General features: G+C 39.8%; 1 protein-coding gene across 3 annotated transcripts in view; it reads right to left on the bottom strand.

The window, feature by feature from the left end:
* The window catches only part of PDE1C (phosphodiesterase 1C), a 119760-nt gene that overhangs the window by 41760 nt on the left and 52252 nt on the right, over positions 1–25748 (bottom strand). For 2 of the 3 annotated variants that reach the window (XM_059849530.1, XM_059849549.1), the window contains exons 2-8: positions 22823–22936; positions 21786–21968; positions 19487–19553; positions 16124–16240; positions 14070–14210; positions 2872–2972; positions 997–1125 (exon numbers count right to left, since the gene is read on the bottom strand). In XM_059849530.1, the coding sequence (XP_059705513.1) occupies positions 997–1125; positions 2872–2972; positions 14070–14210; positions 16124–16240; positions 19487–19553; positions 21786–21968; positions 22823–22914 (830 nt within the window). In that variant the 5' untranslated portion in view covers positions 22915–22936. The remainder of the gene's footprint in view (positions 1–996; positions 1126–2871; positions 2973–14069; positions 14211–16123; positions 16241–19486; positions 19554–21785; positions 21969–22822; positions 22937–25748) is intronic. The other variant, XM_059849539.1, reaches the window with a different exon arrangement.

Raw genomic sequence — 25748 nt, 5'->3', positions numbered from 1 at the left:
TTTGACATTGCAGTGGAGGTATTTTCTTTCTGTTCCTTCTTGCTGCCCATCATGGCACTATTCTATATATTGGTGGGTAGAATTTTCAGGGCACTCCTCCACATTGACTGAAATCAGCACTGTAAGTTCCTGGTGTCTGACTATAGGATCAAATCACTGTTGACAAGTTGAAATAAATAGGAAACTCAGGCTAAACACATTAGCAAGCAGAGCCTTCACTGACTATCTTGGTAGAAGTCAGCCCCAGAGGCAGGTTTATTTCCCTACATTTATATTAAAATTAGATTAAACAACTCTGCAGCACTATGTTACATTTAAGAATATGTAGAGGGCACTGTGTGTCACATAGGATTTCATAAGCTGCTTCCTCTCCCAGGAAAAAGACCATGGGGCTGGATCCTTCCTGTCTAGCACACTAGGCTATTTTTAAATTATCACCCCTTGAAATTCACGAAAAACAGAAAATTCACTTTGAACTGTCTGCTATTAGAAAGTTAATCATGGGCTCATTTTGGCACATAAATCCTATATTTAAAGAGGCTTATTTTAAATTACAGCTTCTTTACTCTCCTAGGCATATGTAGTAGATCAATGCTTCCTGGGCTGGATTATGTTTTGCATTAAGTCTCATTTATAATTTCCAGACAGGAAGTGTTAAATTAGATAAAGGTTATATTTATGCTTTAGGACAAAGAAACAGCAGGCTTGGTCTACACTCAATTACATGTATACAAAGAGTGTCTCTGTGATACTTAATAATTATATGGGAGTTAACCCATGTATACTATAAACCATTGTCACAAAGTCTAGTCTCACTATCAGAAGTGAGAATTGAAAGCAGGAATTAACAAGACAAGCACCTTTTAAAGTTCTTAATCTTGTAGTATAGAAACACTAATATGTAATATACAATAATGCATATTTCTATTCAAACAAGTAATACCAGTCTATGATGGTGCTCCAATATTCCTAGGCAGCCACCATGCTCATTTTTACCTCCAATCATCCTTTGAGAGATTGGATAAAATATTCATCTCTTCATCATCTTGCAAAAGACGATACGCCGCACTAACATGGTGATTTTCAAGCACAGACCGGTCATTATATAGAATTGCTGAGTCTGACCTAGCATTTAAAAGAAAACATGGGAAAGGTTGTTTTTTCCCCGTTGAAAGAGTCAGAAATTTTCCTTTGATCAGCTACAGCAATTAAGTCTATAGAATAGATATGAGCATTTTGAAAGTTCTTGTAATACTATGTTAATTGCTGTTACTCAGTAAAAGAAATCTAAAGAACACTGAAAAATCTATTTCACCAGATGAGAATCACCTAACTGCCTTGTTACATACTTGAAAACAAGTACTGAAAGCTGTGAGAGATATGTATACTTAGAGTAGAACCATGAGGCTTTTTCCTAGCTCTTATGGATGTCTCTATGATATTAAAATCTGAGTCTACCCAAGTAAGCAATTGCAAGATGTGACCCAATACTGTTTCCAGAACAGCAAATTGGCTGTAAGCAAGATATAACTCAACTGATTTCTGACATCTGTGTGCTAGACTATGCTGTCTGGAAAGGCAATTTCCAGTGGGACGGAGTAGGACCAAAGGTACGTCATGCCTGATTTTAGCCCCAGAGCAGAGATCTGTTACTGATGAATGGGTAAACTGGTCTGAAGACAAAGAAGTTAACAGCAACAGAGGGTGGATATGTTTTGTTACAGTTCTCACTCATATCTGCTCCACAGAGAGCAGTCTATATTTTTATTCTCTGACACTTCACACCATCTGATGTTCAATGTTAGAAAAATCAAATTACTACTGTCCTTCCTTGAATATTTTTACAAGTATTTGGAAAGTACAGCAGATCCCTAATTCCTGTATGCATGAAGTTGTAAGAAGAGTAGTGTGCCTTCACCCAGAATAGAGACAGACACTTCTTTCTACATTCCCAGTCTTTACTGTGCTTATGTGTGCTTTATCCTGGAAACCATTATTGATGCACAGCATGATTCAGCTAACATACTACAGACATCTATTTTAATTACAAACATGTAATCTAATTTAATTACATTACATTTTAAAAATGCCCAAGTGTGCAGTGTCAGCCAAGGACATTTAGACATTTCTACCAGTACACTCCTATTGTCAAAATGATACACAGACATTGGATGTCCAATTATCACTGCAACTAGAGACTTCATAATCTTTGCACACTTTTGAGTTTTGCTGCCATCTTCATCTTATTTTCCTCTCTTCCACCAACCCAAAAGCTTTATAAAATACATAGGTCCAGTCTGGTTTGTGATCAGTTATGCACTAGCAATTGTGCACTAGCATTTTATGATGCTTTAAATAAGTATTTCCCTGATTAGGTAGTGGCAAGCATATCCCCTTGCTGCAGGTGTGGCTTTCCACTCAAGTGAAAATAGTACGTGTAGTGTTCATGTTCACTGATAAATGCAGCAAACATGACTGAATGCCTGATTTATGCCAATATTGCCTGAATCCTCAAATTCAACAAGGTGAAAAAACTGTAAAATTTCAGTAGCTCCTTCAAAACTTTATCTTTGTCAAAATACATCACTCTCTACAGCCTTATGTCTTTGAAAACTTTACATGGAAATATTTTTGGAACTTTCTTTTTCCTGGTTATTAATATGAAACAATGCTCTGGAATTTAGAATACATGCATTCCATTGTGAGTCTTTGAACAAGAGAAAATTAAATGTAACCTGAGAAAGTAAACTTTCCTCCTGAAACACTTGAAAGCAGAAGTTCCTGCACTTTTCTAAGGTGGCTGTGCCTTTATTCTCCAAGGATTTCTCCCTCTATTTCCTGACCCTTCATCATGATCTACAGTGGCCTCACCTTGTCTGGATGTGAAAATTGTTGGTGGTTCCAGTGTGTTCATAGTCATGTATGGCAGCTGCAAAAATCATAGCGAAGATCTCCAGCTCTGTCAGCCAGTGCTGAAAAGAGATTACAGTACAATCAGGTAAGTTGTCATTTTCTTAGGCTTTTGTCTTCAAAGGTAAGTTACTTATCCTCTGTTGACAGTCAGAGTTGCATGTCATTACCTTTCCCCTGAAGTCTGCCAGCTGTTTTAAAGCAAACTTCTCTGGTTGATACATAAAAGCCAAACCAGTGTTCATCCTGGGCTTTCATCTAAATAAATTGAACTTCAGCAAAATTGTTTCAGGAGCTAATAAGGTTTAAGGCAGAGCAAAGGGAACTGTGCCCTTCTGAAAGAGCAAAGTTTCAAGAAGAGAAACAAGGAAAACTCAAGAAAATCAAGGTTCATCAAGGGGAACTTGATGATATATGTGCAGGTAAACACATACCACCAGGGTACATATTTTTAGGTCAGTTTATTTGAGCAGCAGAAACTCAAGATACAGAAGAACGTCACTATTTTCCAGAAAAAGAAAAGTCTTTGTCAATCACTGAATCCATGAGAAGAACAAGGAAGATAACTACAAAAGATGTACCTCTTGTTATTTATTTATCATTTTTTAAGACACTTGAGAAAGCCCTGAAGCTTGAGGAATTTTTTCTAATTCCCTAGTCAAAGCCTTATTTTACAATGCTGTCGTGGTTTGAGGGGAAATGTTTTTTTTGGGATGGTGTGGTCACACCCATCGGTGTCCAGATTTTAATATTGGCACCTGGTTTGTCCACTGAGGGCATGGATACGCCTCTGAGAACACAGGGGGTTAAAAGCTGTGAACTCCCACTGGAAGTTCCTTTTGAGTTCCAGTCCTGGACCAGAGGAGACCTCCCCTGTCCAGCTCCGAGCTGGGCAGGGGGGAGGGGAGCCATGCGGCCGGAGGGAGGTAGGCCAGGCCTGGGCCGAAGGGTGGAGGAGCATTGCACTGCGAGGGCTTCGGGCAGCCATCCCCCCATTCCCCCCCCCCCCGGGAGGAAGAGAGAGAGAGAGCAGACTGTGCCTGTGATAGCGCGGCTGGAGTGAAAGAGAAGGGGGGGTGCCCAGCAGGGCAGCCAGCCGTGAGAGTTCATGAACCAAACCGGCAGAGCGTGGGACTTTTAACCCTTCTTGGGACAATGGAAACCTTGCAAACGCTGATTCCTCCTGGAGTTGGTGAGATTGAGAGAAGTTGAGAAGAATTCTAGGTGGGAGGAGATGATGGAGTGGCTTTTGGCTGGACTTTTCTTGGATAGCTATGGACAGAACCCTTGAGTTCCTGTGACACAGAGACTGCATTCTAGGGGGAGGCAAGGGCTCAGAGCCGGGAGAGTGCGGTGATGTGAAAGTGTGTGAACAGAGACGAAGGGTGGAGGAGGGTGGTGGTGGTGCCCTCTGTCTTCAAAGAAGAAGAAGAGGAAGATGATCTCTGTTCGAGAGACCCCTCAGCCCCAGGGGGTGAAACATGGGGGGGACAGGTGTCCCAAAAGGAGAGGGACTGTGCTCTTTTTTGGAACTGGACAAAGCATCCTTAAGGGAAAAAACCCTATAAGCAGCTCTGGTCCATGTGCAGTGGTGAGAGCACTGGACATGGAAGGAAGAGGTCACCATGGCAAAATGTTCTCCGGGCGGTGCCACATGTGACACGGAAACACGAGAAGTTTCTACTGTTTCCTGGGTGAAGTCTGTGGTGCAAGAGGGACTCCTCTCTTCTCAAAGAATTGAGAATTGATTATCCAAAGGGTGGTAACGGAATTAGGAAATTTGGTGGGGGGAGGAGGAGGAAATTTGGAAGGTTTTCATCCTGTGTTCTGTGTGTTTTTTCCCTGTAGCTTTATGTTAATGAAGTTTTTCTCCTTTCAGTCATAAGTTGAAGCCTGCTCTGCTCTGTCTCTGATCACATCTCACAGTAGATACCAGGAAAAGAGGTTTTCTCATGGAAGCACTGGCATTTCGCCAGGCTCAAACCATGACAAATGCTTAAGTCACTTTTGCCTTAGATTTATAAATTATTCAGATGCTTTTAATAATTTGTATCTGAGTCAAATGATTTCGTCTGGTTTTCCACTGAAAAGGTGGAAAAGGAGTCAAAGGTTTTAGATACTGTAGATGCTGTAAATATTTGTATGAAATGCTTAAATGTATTGCATTTAGAAAAAGCCTTTACCACAGTGACTGCCAAATACTTCTGTAACACCTCACTGTCAACCTGCAAATGTTTTGACAGGCATTCATATACTAACTGCCTTTTAATTCAAAGCCCAGCAAAGGCACTAAGGCATCCAAAATCTATTCTAGCTATCTCCTAGAGCTCAGGGGCCACCACTAATATGTTAAGCATGTGCAGGGAAGCACAGGTAACAGTGGGACTCTGCACACAGCAACCTCTCTAGCTCTTTTTCTATGTTTCACAGTCATCTCTGCATAACCAGTGAAGAATGGAGCAAGTCTCAGTGTTAAAGATCCCCTTACATTAAATATGTAGTTTGAAAAGATACTTTGCACAATTCTACTGACCATAATCAAGATAGTTCTTGGGTTTGGGTTGTTTCTTTTTTTTGGTGGGTTTTGGTTGGTTTTTGTTGTTGTTGTTGTTTGACTGTTTGTTTGTTTGTTGGTTTTTTTTAATAGCAAGGGAGGGAGGATGATGAGGAGTGCAAGACATGATCAGAAACAGAAACTTCACTGTTTTATCATATCTACATAACTGATCCAGGATATAACTGGAGAGCACTGATGGTGGAGAAGTCTGTTCAGTTTTGTTTCCGGGTATGACATGTGAATAAGGAATGATTGCCAAATGATTAAGAACATTAATTCAACTTTCAAGCAACAACTTCTGGCAACTGCAATGGGAGAAAAAATGGAACTAAGGTTTCTAGGCTACATGTCTAGATCTGGACTTTCATTGCCCACAGGTGTCTGCCATTTCCCAAAAGGAGAGACCTGCAAATGATAGAAAAAAATCCAGGCACAGGTGCTCAAAAACAGCCAGAGCAAGTCTGTATTATGCTTGCAGAACTCATTCAAGACACATTCAGCTAGTCCAAAGCATCCACTTCAGACCACCTGGACAGCATCTGGTAATTCCCACACTAACAAGATCTCATGACCCAAGTCTTACAGCATCACTAATGCAATGTGCCTTAGTGTTTGAAGTTTCCTACCTTGTCTCTTAAGGTACATACAGGGAAAATGCTGACTAGGATACCTTACCAAAGCATCTCTTGTTGAACAATTTTGGATAAGGAAGGTTTTCAAATATGGTGTAGCAAATCTTATTATTAGCAGTATCTTGTATTAGCAGTATTAAGTATCATAACAGCATTCCAAGAAGATCACCCAGAATAAAACTGGAATTACAGATGTTAATTTTTGGTAATAAATAAAGCAGTGTAAGTAGAACAAAGTCAAAATAGGCTTGTGACAAGCACAAGGGAAGTAGCTGGAACCTCTTAGTCCCTTTTTTCCTGCCACAACCTTGCAAGACAAAGCAAACAAGACAGCAAAGAGCCTGCAGAGAATGGATGCAATCTCCATCAGTGCTGACTTTACAATTCACTGCTTTGTGGTAGATTTCATCATGGAAACAGAAAGCTAATTTTTAAAGAACAAAGCCATCAAGACCAGCAGGACTGTCACAAAAGATGAAAAGAGCAAGGAAATGTGAATGGTTTTGATTTCTAAAGAGCTAACAAAACCAATCCAGAATAAAACCTTATCAAAATTTCTGTGATGGTAGTAGGTCAGAAATGGTGAAGGGTAAAAGGCATGAAATGTAGCAGGCACAGGGCCGGCTACGGCTCCGTGGAGGGATGTTTAGAGATTGGTATTTGCTGAGTCATAGGAATTGAACCAGGAGTCCTCACTCTGGTCCTCCAGGCCTGCTTATCTCTCTGTGACCCCATAGGCTAGTTTCCCTAACCCTTACAATTGGTCAGTTTTCAATTCTCCCTAACCCTATAAAGAGGCTGTCTTGGCCCATTTCTTCAGAAAAGCAGCTTCAAGACCCTTCGCGAGACCCTCAGAATAAACCATCGTGGAACCCTTGGCTGCCTTCTCCTCTCTCTTTCCTCTGCCTTCCAGAAGCCACAGCCAGCCACAGCCCATACGAGCAAGCTAAGAGCTGAAATCATAAAAGAGCTGATTTTCACTAAGAGCTGACAATCACTAAGCTTGCTAGGGGTCACGGCTGTGCCGCAGTCTGGCCTAGGGCACCCCAGCCTCCAGAGGGCTGAGGTATCCGGCCTTGAGACTGCTTGCCTGGGGCGCTTACCCTACAAGGGATCAGCTATCCGGCTAAGAAGCTAGCCCCTGTGGCTTTATTTTTATTTTACAATGAAATACCAAGTATTTGCTTGCAGAATGAAAACAAAGGGCAAGTAAGCATAATTGACTTTCAAAAATATACAATAAATGTGGAGCATTAGCTACTAGGATGGCTCATTTGTATGCAAACAAAAGGATTGATGAATATAGAAAGAAGAAGGAAGAAAGAAGAAGAAAGAGTAGTGTATCCAAATCTCACAAAAAAAAGAGAATGCATTTCCAAGAAATTGCTGCAATGTATTTAATTAACTAGTTTCCTTCCCAAGAGTTTATAAACTTTTATTCCAAAGCAGATATTATTTTCAAAGCTTTTGATGATCTGCTTATTAATCAAAACAGGCTAGTGGAGAAGATTATCTCACTTCCCTTTAGTACTAAAAGATGTGGCAGAAGTCCTGCGCTTTTACAGTTTTTCAAGACTGCTGCAGGAAATAGTCTCCTGTAATTCTTGACAGTATCAGAGACAGAAATCTTAAGCTTTACAATTTTCCCACCATTGTCAAGGTTAAAAAATAAATTGTGGTATTTCCAAACAGTAATAAAGAATAATCAGAAAACAATACCAAAGTAATAATTAGAGCTGAACAAAAGAATTTAATAAAGGAACAAGTGAAATGAGCAAAAAAGCTCTTAGAACCTGTTCCTGCAAATCATGCTGGTATGCCAATCCTCAATGAGATAATATCATGGGGTGACTTTATGATGATGAATTGTATCCCCGTTCATCTGTCTCGCCCAGAAATAAGTTTTGCACCTTTGAGACTGGTTCTGAAAGCAAAGGGGAGGGAGAGGAGAAGCACGCAGTTTGTTTTCAAACAATGCACTCACTCCTTCACATTCCTGCTCCTAGACTGTGAACGGACAGACAGCGGGAAAGAGCTCTCCTTTGCTTTCAGTTAGTTTTTAGCTAGCTCAGGCAGAGACATTCCCTGGACTGTGGGGGTTTTTTTCTTTTCTTGGGACTGTATAAATCTGCTCTGGACTGAAAACCCAGAAGAGCGCTGGCAGCTCGCACCTGTGGCCCACCAGGTCGGGCCCGGGCCACGGCATTTCCAGCACAGGGGAGACTGATAAGAGACTGAGTGAGCTGAGCTGCAACCCACAAAGGGGACTTTCTGAGTTTATTATCTCTTCAGAGTGGTGAGAGGTTTTACTGTTTAATGTTGTTCTTTTTTTTTTTTTTTTTTTGTGCTGGTGAATGCTTTGCCTGTTAAATAAACATTTTTTTTTCCACTTTTCTCCGAGGAAATCTTTTCCCAAATCAGGTGGGGGAGGGGCCGCTTCTTCTTTTCTGGAAGAAACCCCTTTGGAAGTTTTCTCCCAAATTTGCCCTAAAGCAGGACAGATAAACATCTGATTAATTTCAAATTCTCTTTCAACATTTTGCCTATGAGAGAGCCAAAAACTTTGTAGTTTATACAGTAAATTATAACAAACTGACTCCAAAGCATCATCCTGAGGGAAAAAATAACAGGAAAGCTGATGAAATTTTATGAAAGGAGAGGGAAATAAGATTTAATTGAAAATAATTTTTTTAAAAAATTACAGATGAAACAAAACTCTTCAGAGAGTTCATAAATAAAAGGGAGCATGACAAAGGCAAATGAATCATGTGAAGACACACGAGAAACATATTTCTTACTTTTAAGACTAGAACAAATTTTAACTATATGGACTATTTAAATGTGAAAAAAGCAATTTTCCACATTACAATTAACTAGAAAGATTAGCAAGAAAAATGAGGGGTTCTTTCCTATTTTTGTATATAATTTTTTCACAAGTGGTCTTCATCCCATTGGTGAAGAATTAAACCAATGGCCCTAACATACTTCTGTAACCAAAATCTTGTGTTCCAACATGTCCAAGTTACTTACATAAATATTGTAGAAGTGATGAACTAAAGAACTATACATACTACAGTAATGATAGTTATGTGAGCAACTATCATACTGCAGTAAGATAGTTATGTGAGCAAATCCTGGAAAGAGGAAAATGTACCCTATGTTTCTTTACTGTGTGTGAGCACATTAGGCATGTAAGAAGCTAGCCCTGCTATGAGCAGGACATTAGGACTGATGACTTCTCATTTTCAAACTACATTAATCTATGCACTTTGAGATTGGTTGTATAGTTCAGGGAAGGTGAGGTGAAAACTAAGAAGAAAGAAAACACCTAAAATCTAAGTTTAAAAAAGAATTTAAACGAGAGAAGCAAAGCTGAAATGTCACAGTGATGCGAGTTTGTGGAGTGGTTTCCTGTTGTGCTAGATTTGATCCTAAACAAAATTACAGATATGATTTGGGTGTGGGAATGATTAGTACTTGGGAATATTCCTGAGAAGCAGAAGACACTCCTCTGGACCACAACTCCATCATACTGATTTGCATGGACTACTGTGTATGAAGCTAATTGCAGTAAGAATACATGGGCCATGGGCTCAGTTCAGTCATTGACTGCAAGCATATACATATGCTTGCAAGTACACACTAGTTCCTGTTTTCTAGATGGAAGTCTGTTATGTGTACATTCTCTTACCTCTGCACATATTTATGAATATTGCACACGTTCACTTCTGTAAAGGATAATAAAAAATGGTTTTATAAATATATTAATGGCAAAAGGAGAGGGGCAAGGAAAACCTCTGTTCTTTATTGGACATGGTAGGGAGTACAGTTACCAAAGGTGAGGAAAGCTGAGGTACTTAACACCTTCTTTGCCTTAGTCTTCACCAATAAAACAGGTCATCCTCAGGACAACCAGCCTCCTGAGCTAGTAGACACGGACACAGAGCAGAATAGATCCCCTGAAACTCACAAGGAAGCTGTTAGTGACCTGATGAGCCACTTCCATGCTCACAAGTCCATGCAACCAGGTGAGATCCAACCTAGAGTGATTAAGGAGCTGGCAGAAGAGCTCACAAAGCTGCACTTCATCATTTATCATCAGTCTCGGTTAACCAGAGAGGTCCCAGATGAGTGGAAGTTAGCCAGTGTGATGCCCATCCATAAGAAAGGCCAAAAGGAGGATCCAGGGAACTACAGGCCTGTCAGCCAGACCTCAGTGCCCAGCAACGCTATGCACCAGTTCATCTTGAGTGTGACCACATGGCACTTACAGGATGGCCTGGGATTCAGACCGAGCCAGTATGGATTTAGGAAGGGCCACCATGACTAACCAACCTGATCTCCTTTTATGACCAGGTGACCCACTTGGTAGATGTGGGAAAGGCTGTGAATGCTGTCTACCTAGACTTCAGCAAAGTCTTTGACACCATCTCCCATGGAATAATCCTGGAAAAGCTGACAGCCCATGGCTTGGACAGGTGCACTCTTTGCTGGGTTAAGAACTGACTGAATGGCTGGGCCCAGAGAGTGGTGATGAATGGTGTTGGACCGTGTCGGTTGCCCATCACGAGTGGTGTCCCCCAGGGATCTGTGTATGGGCCCAGTCCTGTTTAAGATCTTTACTGACGATCTGGATGAAGGGATCGAGTCCATTAGCAAATTTGCAAATGACACCAAATTGTTGAATTTCAATCTGCTGGAGAGTAGGAGAGCTCTGCAGATCAACCTGCACAGGCTGGATCAATGGGATGAATCCAACAATATAAAGTTTAACCAGACCAAATGTCAGATCCTGCACTTTGGTCGCAACCACCCCCTGCAGAACTACAGGCTGGGAACAGTGTGACTGGACACTGGCCAGTCAGAAAGGGACCTTGGGGGTACTGATTGGCAGCAGCCTGAACATGAGCCAGCAGTGTGCCCACCATGGCCAAGAAGACCAATGGCATACTGGCCTATATCAGAAAAATGAACCAGCCGGATTAAGGAACTGATTCTTTCTCTGTATTCAGCACTGGTGGGGCCACACCATGAGTACTGTGTTCTAGGCCTCTCAATTTAGGAAGGATGTTGAGATGCTGGAGCATGTCCAGAGAAATGCAACAAGTCTGGTGAAGGGTCTGGAACAAGTCCTATGAGGGGCAGCTGGGGGAGCTGGGGTGGTTTAGCCTGGAGGAAAGGAGGCTCAGGGGAGAGACCTTATAACTCTCTACAACTCTCTCAAAGGTAGTAGGAGGGTGGCGGTTGGTGTCTTCTCCAAGGCAACTAGCTGCAGGACAAGAGCCGCCTTAAGATGCACCACAGGAGGGGTAGACTGGGTATTAGGAAAAAGTTCTCCACAGAAAGAGTGATTGGGAATTAGAATGGGCTGCCAAGGGAGGCATTGGAGTCACCATCCCTGAAGATGCTTAAGAAAAGACTGGATGTAGCACTTAGTGCCATGGTCTAGTTGATAAGGTAGGTTGGACTTGATGATCTCAAAGGTCTTTTCCAATCTGATTTATTCTATGATTTCACCTTTTCCTCTTAAACAAAGGTTGGTTTAGTTTGGTTTTGGGGAGGGGTCTTTTGGGTTTGTTTTTTTATTTATTTTTAATCTGCTGCATTCTCTCTCTCAGAGGAAACAAGTCCAAATTTTTTCATCCCTTACTAATGTATTTTCATGTCCTTCTGATTGTCTCTTTTTTAAGACTTTCCTTGCTTTATTGCACTCAGAGACAGCATAGGAAATCCCATTCAGCACTGGTGCATGATAGGCTAGAATGAAATAGTTGTCGTTCACTCACATCTGAGTTGTTGCTAAATGACTAACAGATCAAGAAGCAGCAAGATGGGAAAAATGTAGTTCTGAACATGCATAGGATGGAGGTCAGCTATATTTGGGCAGCTGTTGTAATCCAGTAGTCTTTTGGAGCATGAAAACTGCCCTTCTACCAGGTTTGAGGGGAAAAAGGGAATCCATTTCTTCACCACTAGAATACAATTTACATTACTCAACATTGCAGCTGTTCCTACTGACTACAGCTTGCAATGCATTTGCAGTAACTAATGGTCCTAAAAGCAACAGTGACCAATTTATTATCTTACAGGCAATTTTGAGTAGGTAACTGTATTAGCTGCAATTCTGACCTAAGTGCTTTCTACTTCAGGCACAATCAGAAGCAAGTGACACAACTTCTATCAGGATCAGCCTGTCTGAATCACCTCTTGAGACAGATAGCACCTAAGTCCTTCCAAATCTGCTTCTGATAAACAGCAGCATTTACTGCTCTAATTGCAGTGTGACTGCAATTCACAAGTGCAATCTACATTCAACATGGGGAAACTTGGGATGTTAACAGGAGGCTGTGGAGTGTGTGACTCCTCAAGGAAGAGCATCCAATTCTGGCTTCAGAATTGAAAGCAACATCTTTGTGGCAATCAAGGAACTGCAGAAATGCAGATCATATGCACAAAACGTTGTTCCCAACTGTGAGCAACTCTACAGTTGTTGAAACTAGCCTAAAAGACATAGCAAGTGCTACACTACGCCTTGTTAGCTTGTACCTCTGTGTCCTATGCTCCATCACCCAGTAGACACTGGTGGCAGTTTTTTGGGTTTGTTATTGAGCTGCACAGAAAAAGGTATCATCAGCAAACAAATATCACCACAAGTGTTGCTGACAGACAATTTTTATAGTGATTTTTTTATAGCTGATCAAAGGTGCTCATTGCATGAGAAAGTGTTAGAATTTGGTTGGGCTGAGGCACTTGGTTTTTCCTTACCCTTTTTTTCAAAAGTTCCCGATACAGAGTTTGTAACAATTGGGGATTGCTCAAGAAGGCCTGAGCTGAAGTAAGAGCCTCGACATCTGCTGACCTGGGTTCATGTGTCCTCTCTGCAATACAAAGACTCCATGACCCTGGAACTGCACACTGCTTAGTGAAAGGACCTCAGAGAAATGAAGTGTAATAGAACAGAATTACATGTGTTCAAGTACCAGCCACAAACAGAGCAATCACTGACTGGCCATGGTATAACAGGAGATAACTGCTAACATTTAACAGATTAACCTCCCTTCCCCTGTCACCTTTGTCTCTACACTTCTGCCAGTGCAAGAGCAAGGGCAAATTAGATGCATGCAAAAAGTGAGGCAAATAAGGTGGGGAAAAGATCTGCTCCACAGAATCAGACTAAAGGTAATTTCATTCCTTTTTCTGGCTGCAGCAGTAGCCAGGAGAAAGAAGAATAGAATGAATACATATGTATCCTTTGAACTTTCTCTGCTATTTATTCTCCCCAGCCGTGTGGGCCAATAACTTTCTGAGCCTCTAGCTGAATCGAAACTGCAATGGAATCACTTCACTCTGGAATCCATCTTCCTTCAATTTCTCTAGTCCACCCTCAAATGTATTTCTTTTGTTTGTATTGAGAGCCGCTGTGGGAGCTAAGTTTTTTTTAAGCCCTTGTCCATTCCTGTCATTGTTGTCAGACTTCAGCTGTCTGTATGTTTCTGTGCAAGCTAATCTAGATATTTTTGCTGTAGAGAAGTGGATTGAGGTCAGCATTTCCAGATCCCAGCACTTGTTATGCTCAGATAAGTGGAATGAATTATCACTTGGATGTACTGTGTCCCTACCTTAAGTTAAGAAGAAAGCTTAGACAATACAATTCTTCATTTTAGGTGAAATTAATTCCAGTAAATGTGTCTTGGCAAATTCACACAGAAGATCTGTGGCAGAGTGAAAAACCAAGCTTGGATTTCTCATTCATCCTGTCATTCATCCTAACATAACTGTTAAAAGACTTATCAACAATTTCACTTACCCTCTGTTCCTAAATATTCCAAAGTCTTTGCCTTTATTAGTCCAGCCATATCAAATTAAGTGTGTCTACAGTGTAAACAGGTTCCACTGTGCATTATCTCAATAAATAAGCAGAAACTCTTGTAAACTCACTATATATTCAGGATGCCAAGTCTTTTACTTACCACAGTGCCTGTCTTGAAAAGGAGGTAATGGACTGTCTGTGAGACATCTGCAGCATGCATTAGATTGTGATAAGGATTTTTGTGTTTACTGTAGCCAACCTCCAGAGCTTCCACAAAAGACACCAAGGCAGATATGGGAATCTAAGTAAAGCAGCACAGAAGTAAAAAAGAAGAAAAAAAAAAACCACCAAAACCCACAAAAAAAGCATTACCAAACAAACAAAAAATCCCCCCAAAAACCTCCCAGCTTTAATGTCTAGCATTCAGACAGGACTATTTTGATATTAGGTTCTCAAAGAAGCAAAATGCTAGAACATTTGAAATAGTCATTCAAGAGAGAGAGTGAATTCAGGTTATTACTTCAAATTGGTTTTTCCATCCATAATTACATTACATGTGAATCCTTCACTCACAAATAAATACACAAAATAAGTATACTATGAAATGTTGTCTGGAGCACACGTAGAGTATGAAAAGTAACAGCAACCGCTGGATCGATTGCCATGGAGAAATATTTCCAAATAGATTGCAAGCAACTGCCTGTTACCTTCATGATCTACTGGAATATATCTCTGCTTTACCATTCACATTTAAAATTTTCTAATGAAACACATGATATAGCAAATCCTAGATAGTCTAAGAGGACTATAATTTATCAGACCTCTGGGTTTTCACAGCAAAATCCAGCCTGCCCATCCAATGGGATTGCCATGCTCTTCTGACTTCAAGAGTAACTGTAATTACCTGACAAAATGCAATTCAGGGGATTTCTAGAAAGGCGACTATGGTGGTAACGTATGTAATTGACAACACGGGTTCTCCAGCTTCATCTGCTCAGACAGCAAATACATTAAACACTAAGGTTTCCATATAAAAGATCACTGCTATCACTGCTCTTTTCCTCTTAGGTACATTTAAGCAGAGGATGAAGTTCTAAGCAGACATCTTGATGTCTCATCAGGCATAGGCAGTTCCTGAAAAATCTAGGCATCTGTAAACTCTTTCCAGTTGAAGTGAGTTGGGAACCCCTCAAAAATAGAAATGTCAACAGTGGAAGGGATGATAGAGTATCCGCATGGGGACAGGGGTCAAGAACTGGATGGCAATGTTTCCTCTTCAAATTTGGAGGAAACCTCTGTAACAATTACAAAATTATGGAATAGTTTGGGCTGGAAGGGACTTTAAAAAGTCATCTAGTCAACCTGCCCTGTAATGAACAGGAATATGTTCAACTAGACCAGGTTTCTCAGAGTCCCATCTGATCTTGAATGCTTCCAGGAATGGGACAACTATCACCACTCTGGGCAACATTTTCCAGTGTTTCACCACTCTCAACATAAGAAAATCTTCCCTATATCTAGTTTAAATCTATCCTCTTTTAGTTTAAAATCATTAGCCCTTGTCCTATTACAACAGGCCCTGCAATAAAATTCTCTCCCGTTTTTCTTATACGTCCCCTACAAGTACAAGAATGCTGAAATAAACAATCCACAGAACCTTCTCTTCTCCAAGCTTAAAAACATTGACTCTGTTGGCCATTCCTCACAGGAAAGGTGCTCCAGCCCTCTGATAATTCCTGTGGCCCTCCTCTACAATGGCTCCAACAGTCCATGTCTTTCCTGTGCTGAGAAGTCCAGACCTGGATGATCTGGATGCAGTACTCCAAATGGGGTCTTATGAGAGCAGAGCTGGGAGTAGAATCACCTCCTTTGATCTGCTGGCCAATCTAATTGGAATGAATTTGAATTTGCTTTCATATTCTCCTGTTCTCTTTTGTGCCTATGAAGGTCAGGAAAATGACACCATCATCCTCAGAGGACTAAATGCAGTATTCCCAATGGATTTAATTTGGATCCCCCACCTAGTTCATGGTATGTCATTGCAATTGACAGTACTACTTAAATCACATCTGGTTTTGCTTATTAGGGAAAGTGCAATGTTCGCAAATTCTTCAAAGATAACTAAAATTGCATTTTTAATTGAAAAAAGCAGGATGAGAGGGAAGTTGAAAAAAATTCAGGATGAATGAAGATAGCCATCTTCTAACTACTGACCTTGAAACGGTTGATCAGATCATAGCGTGTGAGAAGTTCATAGAAAATGAATTTCAGTGCATGATCCCCACTGGCATCATTTAGTGCAAATACATCAAAGGACCATTTGTCTACATTCTGCAAGAGGAGGTAGAAAAGACAGTTAGTATGGTTATCATTTTTACCATGATCATTCCATTTCTTCACTTTCTCTCACAATTTGAGAATTCCAGTAGTGATATAAAGGTTTCATTTATTTTCCAATAAATTCTTCATAATCCATTTAACCAATGCATAAGTATCAGTATACTTCTTAGTGCTGCGTGACTTCTGTTTAAGATGCTTCCATTAAGAACACATATGCTGGTTTTTTATTCTAAACATAGCAATTCTCTACACTGGAATTCAATCACCAAAAGATGAATCCTTACAGATAAAAATCCTTATTTGCTTTAGTACCTGAGACATTGAGATGGTCCTGTTTGGGCTGATGTGATACATTAAGTGCTAACAATTATGTAAAATTCTAACCTTTATAACAGAAGAATAAATATCTAATTCCAGTTGGGAAAGCTACAGTCAGCTGTAAATTACCTACTAGTGTTTCAGGCTGGTCAGTCAAGAGATCAAGGAGGGAAAGTTCACTTCTCAGCTCCTACATCTAAACTTTAAGGTCTAATCTTCTTGCGGAAGTTTGAGTTTTAATCTCAAATGTTAGGGAAGGCTGTGGGAAGTGACAGCATTCATTATCTAGCAAGAGATGAAGAGAAACACTAATTCTTTCTAAATGCTCAGTTTCCTAGCTTTCTGTCTCTTCTTAACCTTTGGGGACTTCATATAAATGTCAACAAGCAAATTCACAGATTGATGTTATTCTGTTCAACATTAGTGGAAGGCACAACATTTTTGTAGCCACAGATAAGCAGAAGTCTATACTGCAGACATTGTAAGTGACTACAGGTTCTGTGTTCATTACCTGAATATTTGCTAGCCTAGAAAATATTCCTGTCATGGCATGGGCATCAAAAAAGGCTGAAAAATTCAATTCTAAACCACATAACTCTTTCAGCAGTAATTAATGCAAAATTCCGTCTCTAGCACTAGATTGATGAACAGCAGATCACCACAGCGTACTCTGTAAACATGTCTCTATGACTGGTTTGTATAATCACTATTCAAATGAAAGACAAGGCTGATTGTCCTTTTATGGCAACCAGTTTATTATCTTCACACCCATGTCATACAGAAAGGCAACAGATTACTGCAGTAGAAAAATTAGTATAAAATATATATATAAGGAGAGACAGAGAGATGCGAGAGATGCTGTGCACTCAATTAAAAAAAAAGCCAAACTTTTCATCCACTGAAAAAATGGGACAGATTATACATCTAGAACTTGCGCTGCTACAGCCTTCTTTTTTTTTTTTTTTTTTTTTTTTTTTTCAGAAGCTGCAGTATTTCATTCTTTTTAAAACCAACTTCTTTTTAAAATCACACTTCTGTGTGATTCCACAGCTTTGGGTTATTAAATGGAGATGTCTTCTTGACCACAGCAGCAAAAATGAGAACTTGTGGTCAAAAAATAAGCTTTTTTTGACTTCATTTCATCTCAGTTCTTGTCCTTATTAGCATGACTCTGAGGGGAATGTTGATTATGGCAATCCAGAACAGAGGAAGATGTGTGTGTGTGGTACACTCCTACACACTTTTGCTTAAATCATCAGGTCCTTTTACAGAGCACACTAAGCAGTCAGGTCACTGTAAGGTTTTTTTAATTGACCTTACTGGACTGAGGCAAGCAACAAAATACACCATTTTTAATGGAGGAGATGGGACTGAGAAATTTCAGATGAAATATGGTTTTTAAGACAGAAGACTTCACAGAATCATAGAATATGCTGAGTTGGAAAGGACCCATAAGGATCATCAAGTCCACCTCCTAGTCCTTCCCAGGACACCCCAAGAGTCACACCATCTGCCTGAGAGAATCATCCAAATGCTTCTTGAACTCCATCAGGCTTGGTGCTGTGACTACTTTGCTAGGGAGAATGTTTTGGCTTCTTCAAAGTAACTCCCATTTCAACCAAATCCATTACCAAACCCAAAAACATCCAAGCAAAGACATGTTCTCAAAACAGTTTTGGAAAAAAATATATATTCTAGAGTGCACAGTGACCAGGTAGATGCTATTTCACTCTGAGCAAAATTGGTCAATGACTTTGTTGTTATTGGTTTGTTTTAACTCATTCTAGTGTGATCGCTTCTTTTTACAACCTCATTATTTGAAAACAGAAAAAAATGGAGAAATTCTATAAGGCTTAAGTCAGTTGAGAGTATTCTGAGAGTATAACTGAGTCTTCAGCTGTCTTGTTACTGCGGAGGAACTCAGGAGAAGAGGTACCATTATAGATTTACTATTATTATATTTATTTATCATATTATCTTCTCATAATATTTATCATTATTATTTATCATTATTATCTTCTCTCATAAGATGCCATGGACTGTAGCTGCAAAAGAACAAAGAATTTACATCCCATTTCAGGAGTGAAGCTAGCACTAGTCAATATACAGTTGGAAAAAGGTGCGGGTGGATACTTTGATTCTGTATATGAAGGGCGTGTTTGATCACTCTTGCAATTCCACTACATCTTTTGATGAGTTCTACTATTCAAAATGAAAAAGATAGCTTAACTGCAAATCTTTCCAGTGTGGAGAAATGCTGCAAGATGTCTTAATGAGTTTTATACTTAATGCCCCTGTGTATTGCTCCACTATATCACCTTTTTTCACCATTGCATGACATGGTTGAACCACACACAACATGTAATCTGCAAAACTGCTGTGCAGGCAGCTGGTTGTCAACTTCTGTTTGTAGTCTTGATAATTCCTACCAAAGTCAAGAATCTTGCAATTGTCCCATGGATTGAAGCATTGTTTATTTTTCAGACTACTTCTGACCATCTGTTTTCACTCTGAAACCCCAAAACTCACAGAAGGGTCCATTTTCGTAAAGTGTCACTTGGAAGACCTGAAACTGAACAATGCAAGAAATTCCCTTCTCTCACAGTGACAGATCCTTTCCCTTCTCCATCTGTGTTTTCTTTCTTCCTTGTGAAATGTTGTGAGTGATTCCTAAATCTTCATTTTAATCACTGTAATCTAGAACAGAATTGCAACCTTCACAACCTGAAAATTACCTCAGTCTTGAACTTCTTTCTTTTATGGAAAGGGTAATCCCTTAGGCCAGTTAAATGATTAATGTATGTGAACTAACTGAATGTCAGAGAGAAAGAAAGACCCCCCCCTTATCATGTCAAATATCACCATATTGTTTTGATGCTTTGTACAGACCCCCCTTCAACACCTTTTTATTGGGATTACCTTTAGCACTCCAATTACAGCTGGTGGGTAGCTCAAGCCGACCATATTTGAAGTACGCCTGTACATTCTACCAGGATGAAACAGATAAAGCAACACATAAATAGAATTAAATGAAACAAAACAAACAATTAACAAAACTCATAGAACAACAGGCCATTACAGGAGACCTTGTTTAGCCCAGAAAACCCTAAATGAAATATGGACCTTTTTTCCTTCCATTTTGTTCCTAACTTGCCCAATATTCTCAATACTACTCTTATTGTATAGCTTAATTTGTGAGATACTCCCCAGTATCTCACAGCTTTGTTACAGAGCTGAATATGACAGTACCAGGTCTTCATAAGATTGAAAGGCTACACTCAACTGAACATAATGTTCCCCATTTTCCATTGCACATAAGTGTACTGACCTTTCAGTTCCCTTAGTCCTTGCTGGCCCACCTGCAAGCTAATTCCGAGTGTACTTCAGAAACCATTTGTATGAAATTAGTCAACTCCATTGTGATACATCTGTTATTTTTGTCTGCATGTTTTCAAGATTAGTATAAAACCTTTTCAGTGTTTGCCACGTGTGTGTGTTTCAGGGAGTGAGAGAAAAAGAACAAGGTAATAATCAACATCTGTAACCATATTAAACAAAGTATGTAATGTATCAGATTTTAAACTTGATTATAAAGTATATTTTAAACAGATTATAAAGTATGTACAAGTTTGTTTTCAGGACACACTCTGTTTAACAGGATTTGGTAAATGAAGAAACTGTCATAGCTAGAAGGTCTTTACACAGGTCACCTTTTTTTTGCCCTAAAGCACTGTAGGACTAAAAGGAGATGATGAAAAGGACTAAAAGGAGATGATGGAAAGTTCTCTTCCATCTGAAATGATCCTGTGCAAAGTTTTCCTTCACTGCCATTTTTCTTTGTCCTTTTCTGCACTCAGACCTGAAAAAAGTCATTCACCTTTGGAGACTTATATTTGCCCATTCCCAAATCACGGAATCTCTTACCCCTTCCTTTCTCTAGTCTGAAGCTCCATAGCATTCTCTTAAGAGACAATTGAGGCAGAACCCCTTTCCCTTAGGTCAGGAGAGTCAGAACCCTCCTCCAGTGTGGTATTATATCTGAACACTTCCTTCTTTGGGTCACAGTGATCCAGGTCAGCTGGAAAACAGCCCACTAAGCCAACTTTCTGCATTTACTTCCTTGTTGAGCAAATCCCCCACAGAATGAGGGTTAATCCACAAGTAGCCTGTCAAACCTTGGAGAAATCTGTCCCAAGGAGAAATTAGAGGTTTATTCTTATTAGAGTTTGCTGCCACTCTTAACACATGTACAGTAACTTTAGTGCACAAATAAAAATATTGTCTGTAGTCATGACAAAGGAGGCTTCTGTGAGTCTGTGTGGATTGTGGTCCACTGTCTGATATGCATAACCTCCTGCACAGAGGGCTGTTAGGCTGTCAGTGCAATTGTGATCAACAGTGAAAGATGTTCTGCTCTTCCACTCCTAACTTGAATTTTGCTGTTACAAAATTACACCAGAGATCTGAGAGCTGCTGTCTTTCAGGCTGTCCAAAGAATGCTGACAATTTCACACATGCCAGTCCTCCTCCTGGCTGAAACAAAGGTCAGTGAAGAGTGGTTACTTGACAAGAAAAGGTAAGATAGGAGTCCAAATTGAAATGAATAAATGTTTTAAAGGGTTAAAAAAGTAAAATCAGTTTTAGCAACAGGTTATGATGTAAATCACAAAAGAGGGAAGGCTGAGAAAACTCAATGGCTTTCTTGAAATCCTCTGAGCTCCAGAATTTTCACATCAGTTTTGATCTATAGTTAGCTCCAGTAATAATGTGGTAAAGGACTTAGTTCTGTATCTTAGAACTTCTTCATAAGATATACTAGACCACAGAAATAAAAGGAAGCAAGGGAGAGTCTGATCTGTCCAAATTTTAAATGCTGTCACTCCTGACCTAGGACTATGCAGAAGTGTATATTGTCTGTCAAAATTATACTGAGTGTGCTATTGCATCTGCACTATAGCAAGAACAGAGAAGTAGGTACTGTTTCAGTTTGCAGTGTTTTACTAAATCCCAGGTTTTTAGGTGTTACCCATATCTGTGTAGAAACATTAACAGAAGCACATTAAAGTGTTCTTCATTCAGCAGTCTTCCACTCATCCTCTGTGGTCATCTGGCCTAAGGTACTCTTCTCCACCTCCTGTCATTGTGCCATGACATATTATAGATGAAACCTGCAGTACCTGGGTAGATAGCAGAAAGAAGCAACTACATGACACTTTACCTTTCCACAAATATCCCAGCTTGCACTGCATGGACAATACTCCTGAACCGGGGTTTTTCCTCAGTCCTTTTGAGCATCATCCCCATTTGCCGTGTGAAGGTAGAAGCCAGCCAGTCACGGACCTCTGAGGGCACAGAGTCAGACTGGATATCACTGAGTTCATCTTCTGTGTCCAGTAAACGCCTAGAAGGATGAGGAAACAGAAGGGTAAACAGAGTTCCTTAGAGAGCACTACAACATTATTAAAAAAGAAACTCACATATATTCTAATTAAAGCAGCTGTTGAAAGTCCTTGATTCATCAGCCCTAATAAAACACACTAGTACAAGTCTTCAACTGTTTGTTTATTCTCCTACATACTTACATTTCAGATTGTGGAACTCACTACTAAGCTGAGAAACAAGAAGTATCAGCCTTCTGAAGCACAACTACATGATCATCTAATGACTTTACATCTTCAGCTCATCATATTTCTGAATTTTCTGCCTTTTAAAGGTAATTTATGGTCATTTCTGGGAATTTCTAGCATCTGAGTTAGTAACATACAGTCCTCTCCTCTCCCATTCTGGTCATCTGTGTTGACTCTAAAAGTGCATTAATCCCTGGGTAAATGACACGCAACAAAGAGGAGGGAACTCCTCTGCAATGTCTTGCCAGTCTACCTCTGTTCATGAGTAATTTTTTTTTAAATTATAAAGACATCGTACAAGTGAAAAATTTAACATCATTCAGAAGAAATAGTTGAGTAGAAATTTAGAAACTGTCAGAAAAAGTAGGCTGCAATGACTGTAAAAGCATTTCTCTAAGAAAAAGTGTATTACATTTACATTTGGTTTTGGTCTCCTTCCCTTTTCCAGGAAACTTAAAGAACTTTTTAAATGAAGGACTGAAGATCTCTTCTACACAGAATACAATGTTCTAATGATTAAAACCATATTGTCTATGAGTAATAAATCTTGGCTCAACCAACTTTCACAACTGGCATGTAAATTACAACTGATGCTAGATATGAGTGCTAATATCTGTAGTTAGCTCACCTAGTTTCATCAATGTATACTGACTCAAGAACAGTCGCCGCATATTCCAAATTCTTCTTTAGATCTACAATTGAAGCTTCCCCTCTCTCCATTTGCTTTACCAAAGACCGTAATCTAAAGACAGGAAAACAAAAATATGATTAGTATAAAGCAAAATAGGTTGAAAGTGAGCGTCAGTTCCCAGGACGAGACCTTGCATACACCTTGACCAATGAGAACTTTTGGAAGTCTACAAGTTTTTTGAAGTTTTTTTCATGTTGATACATAAAATCAACAAAAATTACTTTTCAAGGATCAGTTACAATGATGCCAGGTAAATATACATAATTCCATGGGTTATCACAGAATCATACAATCACAGAATGATAGAATATTCAGAGTTGGAAAGGACCCATCAGTACCAATGAGTCCAGCCTCTGACCCTACACAGGACACCTCAAGAATCACAACATATGCCTGAGAGCATTGCCCAAAGGCTTCTGAACTCAGACTCCTTGAGTCCTGTCACTAGTCATGAGACGGAAGAGATCAGTATCTACCCCTCCAGTTCCCTTCAAGAGATTGTTGAAGACTGCAATAAAGTCTCCTCTTAGTCTCCTCTTCTCCAGTCTGAACAGATCATGTGGTCTCAGTCACTCTTTGTAAGGCTTCACGTCCAGATCTTTCACCATACCTGTGCCCTCCTATGGACACTTTCTAATAGTTTAATATCTTTCTTATATTGTGGTGCGCAACACTGTACACAGTACTCAAGGTGAGGCCATACCAGTGCAGAGCAGGGCAGAACAATCACTTCCATTAATCAGCTGTCTGTTCCCTACTCAAAACTGAAATAAGTAAAAATAGAAATTACTTTAAATTTAACACAGGAGCTAAGAAGGACAATTTCAATTCAGCCATAAGAAGGAACTTCTTGAATAGTATCTGTTAACAAATTACTCTTACTCCTTGTCCTAGGGTGACTGTTATCCCTGTTTGTGTGTGTAATTTATGCTGGATATTATGTTCTGTGCCTTTAAGACTGGCAGAGTGAAAGTTTTGTTTTGGGCCTCCTATCAGCCACTCGGCGGGACATACAGATAGCACCAGTACATACTGCTGTTTTTTTGCTTTTGCCCTGCTTTTTGCCTTTGCTCTTGTTTCTGCTTCGCTTCTGCTTTGCTTGCTCTTGCTTTTTCCCCCCCTCTTCTCATTAGTTAATTTAGCTAAACAGTCCAAATTCCTTTCTGGACTGCTTCCCCTCCCCTGTGTGGACCGAACCTGCTCCGGAACCACCGATTTGGAACCACCAAGCAGCTGCCCCAGCGCCAGAGGGACTGATAACAGCGACTACCCCCCAGGAGAGCCTTCTGAATTTGTCATCTTTTTCAGAGCAGTGAAAGAGTGGTGTCATCCGGTATTGTTCATTTTGTGTGTTGGGGGGTGCTGTGCTTGTCAAATAAACAGGTTCTTTTCACTTCTCTCCGAGGAATTCTTCCCAAATCGGTTGGGGGGGGAGGGGCCGTCTGGGTTTGTTTTTGGAGAAGCCCTTTTTGGGGATTCTCTCCTAAATTTACCCTAAACCAGGACACTCCTAATGATTGATGTACACATGCAAAACTCTATTAGCGTATACTTAGAAACACTATTGTAGAAATACCATACAAGGTTAGGAAATGCTATGATTTTCATTAGATCAAGCAGTCACCGTATATTTTGGGCATATTAAACAGAACTCACTACTTTCACATTCAAACAGTAAGCATTGCTTCATATGCCTCCTTGTTTCTTCATTCTGTGTATGGGGAGTCTGCAGATATGACCACTTAACTAGCTACCAGAAACATTGTACACAAGCCACAGCAGTCAATTTTACAGAAAAAACACGACCTGTGGCTCTTCCTGATTTTTACTTAATTGATATAAGTATTTGGCAGCTTTATGCTGCAACTCATTCAAAACTCATGTTCAATAATAGCACAGTGAGTAATGATTGCTTCATGGAACCAACATTCTTCAGTGAAGATTATGCAAAGTACTATGTGCATGAATCATTTAGAAAAACAGAAATGCTGTTGTTTCTCACACCATCATGTGAAAAAATTACACTGTCATTGTCTAACCATCCATTATCTTTAACTATCGCTGATTCATTGAGTCACTACTCTATTCATTGAGCAGCAACCCGCAATTAATTGTATTAAATAAGTGCCTGGTGATAGTTTGCCTTTAATATATCTGTTTTGTTTTTTTTTTAATAATACTAAATGGACAGAAGAGAATCCAGGAAAAATTATTACCTGAAAAAATCTGCTTCAAGGTGGCTGAAATAATTTTGAAATTCAATCAAATTCACCTGTGGCACTTAGGGACACGGCTGAGTGACAGCTTGGCAGTGATGGGTTAATGGTTGGACTCAATGATCTTAGCAGTCAACTCTAAGATCAACTCATTTGTGATAACATTCCTTTGAGAGCCAGCTCAAATAGCTTTAAAAAAAAAAAAGTAAAACCAACAACAAACTTTATAAATTAACAAAATAGCTATCAGAAGTAGACCTGACTGTGTAAAAGCTGGCTTCAGTATACACACAAAAAAGTTTGGAAAATAAACATCTGAACTGAAAGACAAAACCTTTCCTTCCGATCTTCAGCACATTCCTCGCTCTCCTCCGGAAAACCACCATAATTACTGGTAAGGAATTCTTACTAAGCTTGAGAAGCAGTGAACCATATCAAAGAATTCCTACACAGAAATAGGCATGCGTCTGCTATCTCATTATAATTGACAAGCTTGATAAATCGGATATTCTGAGAGTCATATCAGAGTTAAAGAGCATGTGCAGACTATCTAAGCACAGAGGGTCTGACAGATGCCCTACAACAGTATCTGTCTGCCTGTTGGGGTGTAAAAAAACTGTAAAGCAAATACACAGGATATTTAACAC

Source organism: Haemorhous mexicanus, chromosome 1 (assembly GCF_027477595.1).
Source record: "Haemorhous mexicanus isolate bHaeMex1 chromosome 1, bHaeMex1.pri, whole genome shotgun sequence".
Classification (NCBI taxonomy): domain Eukaryota; kingdom Metazoa; phylum Chordata; class Aves; order Passeriformes; family Fringillidae; genus Haemorhous; species Haemorhous mexicanus.
Note: the sequence above shows the minus strand (reverse complement) of the source record. Positions and strands in the feature narration are given on the sequence as shown.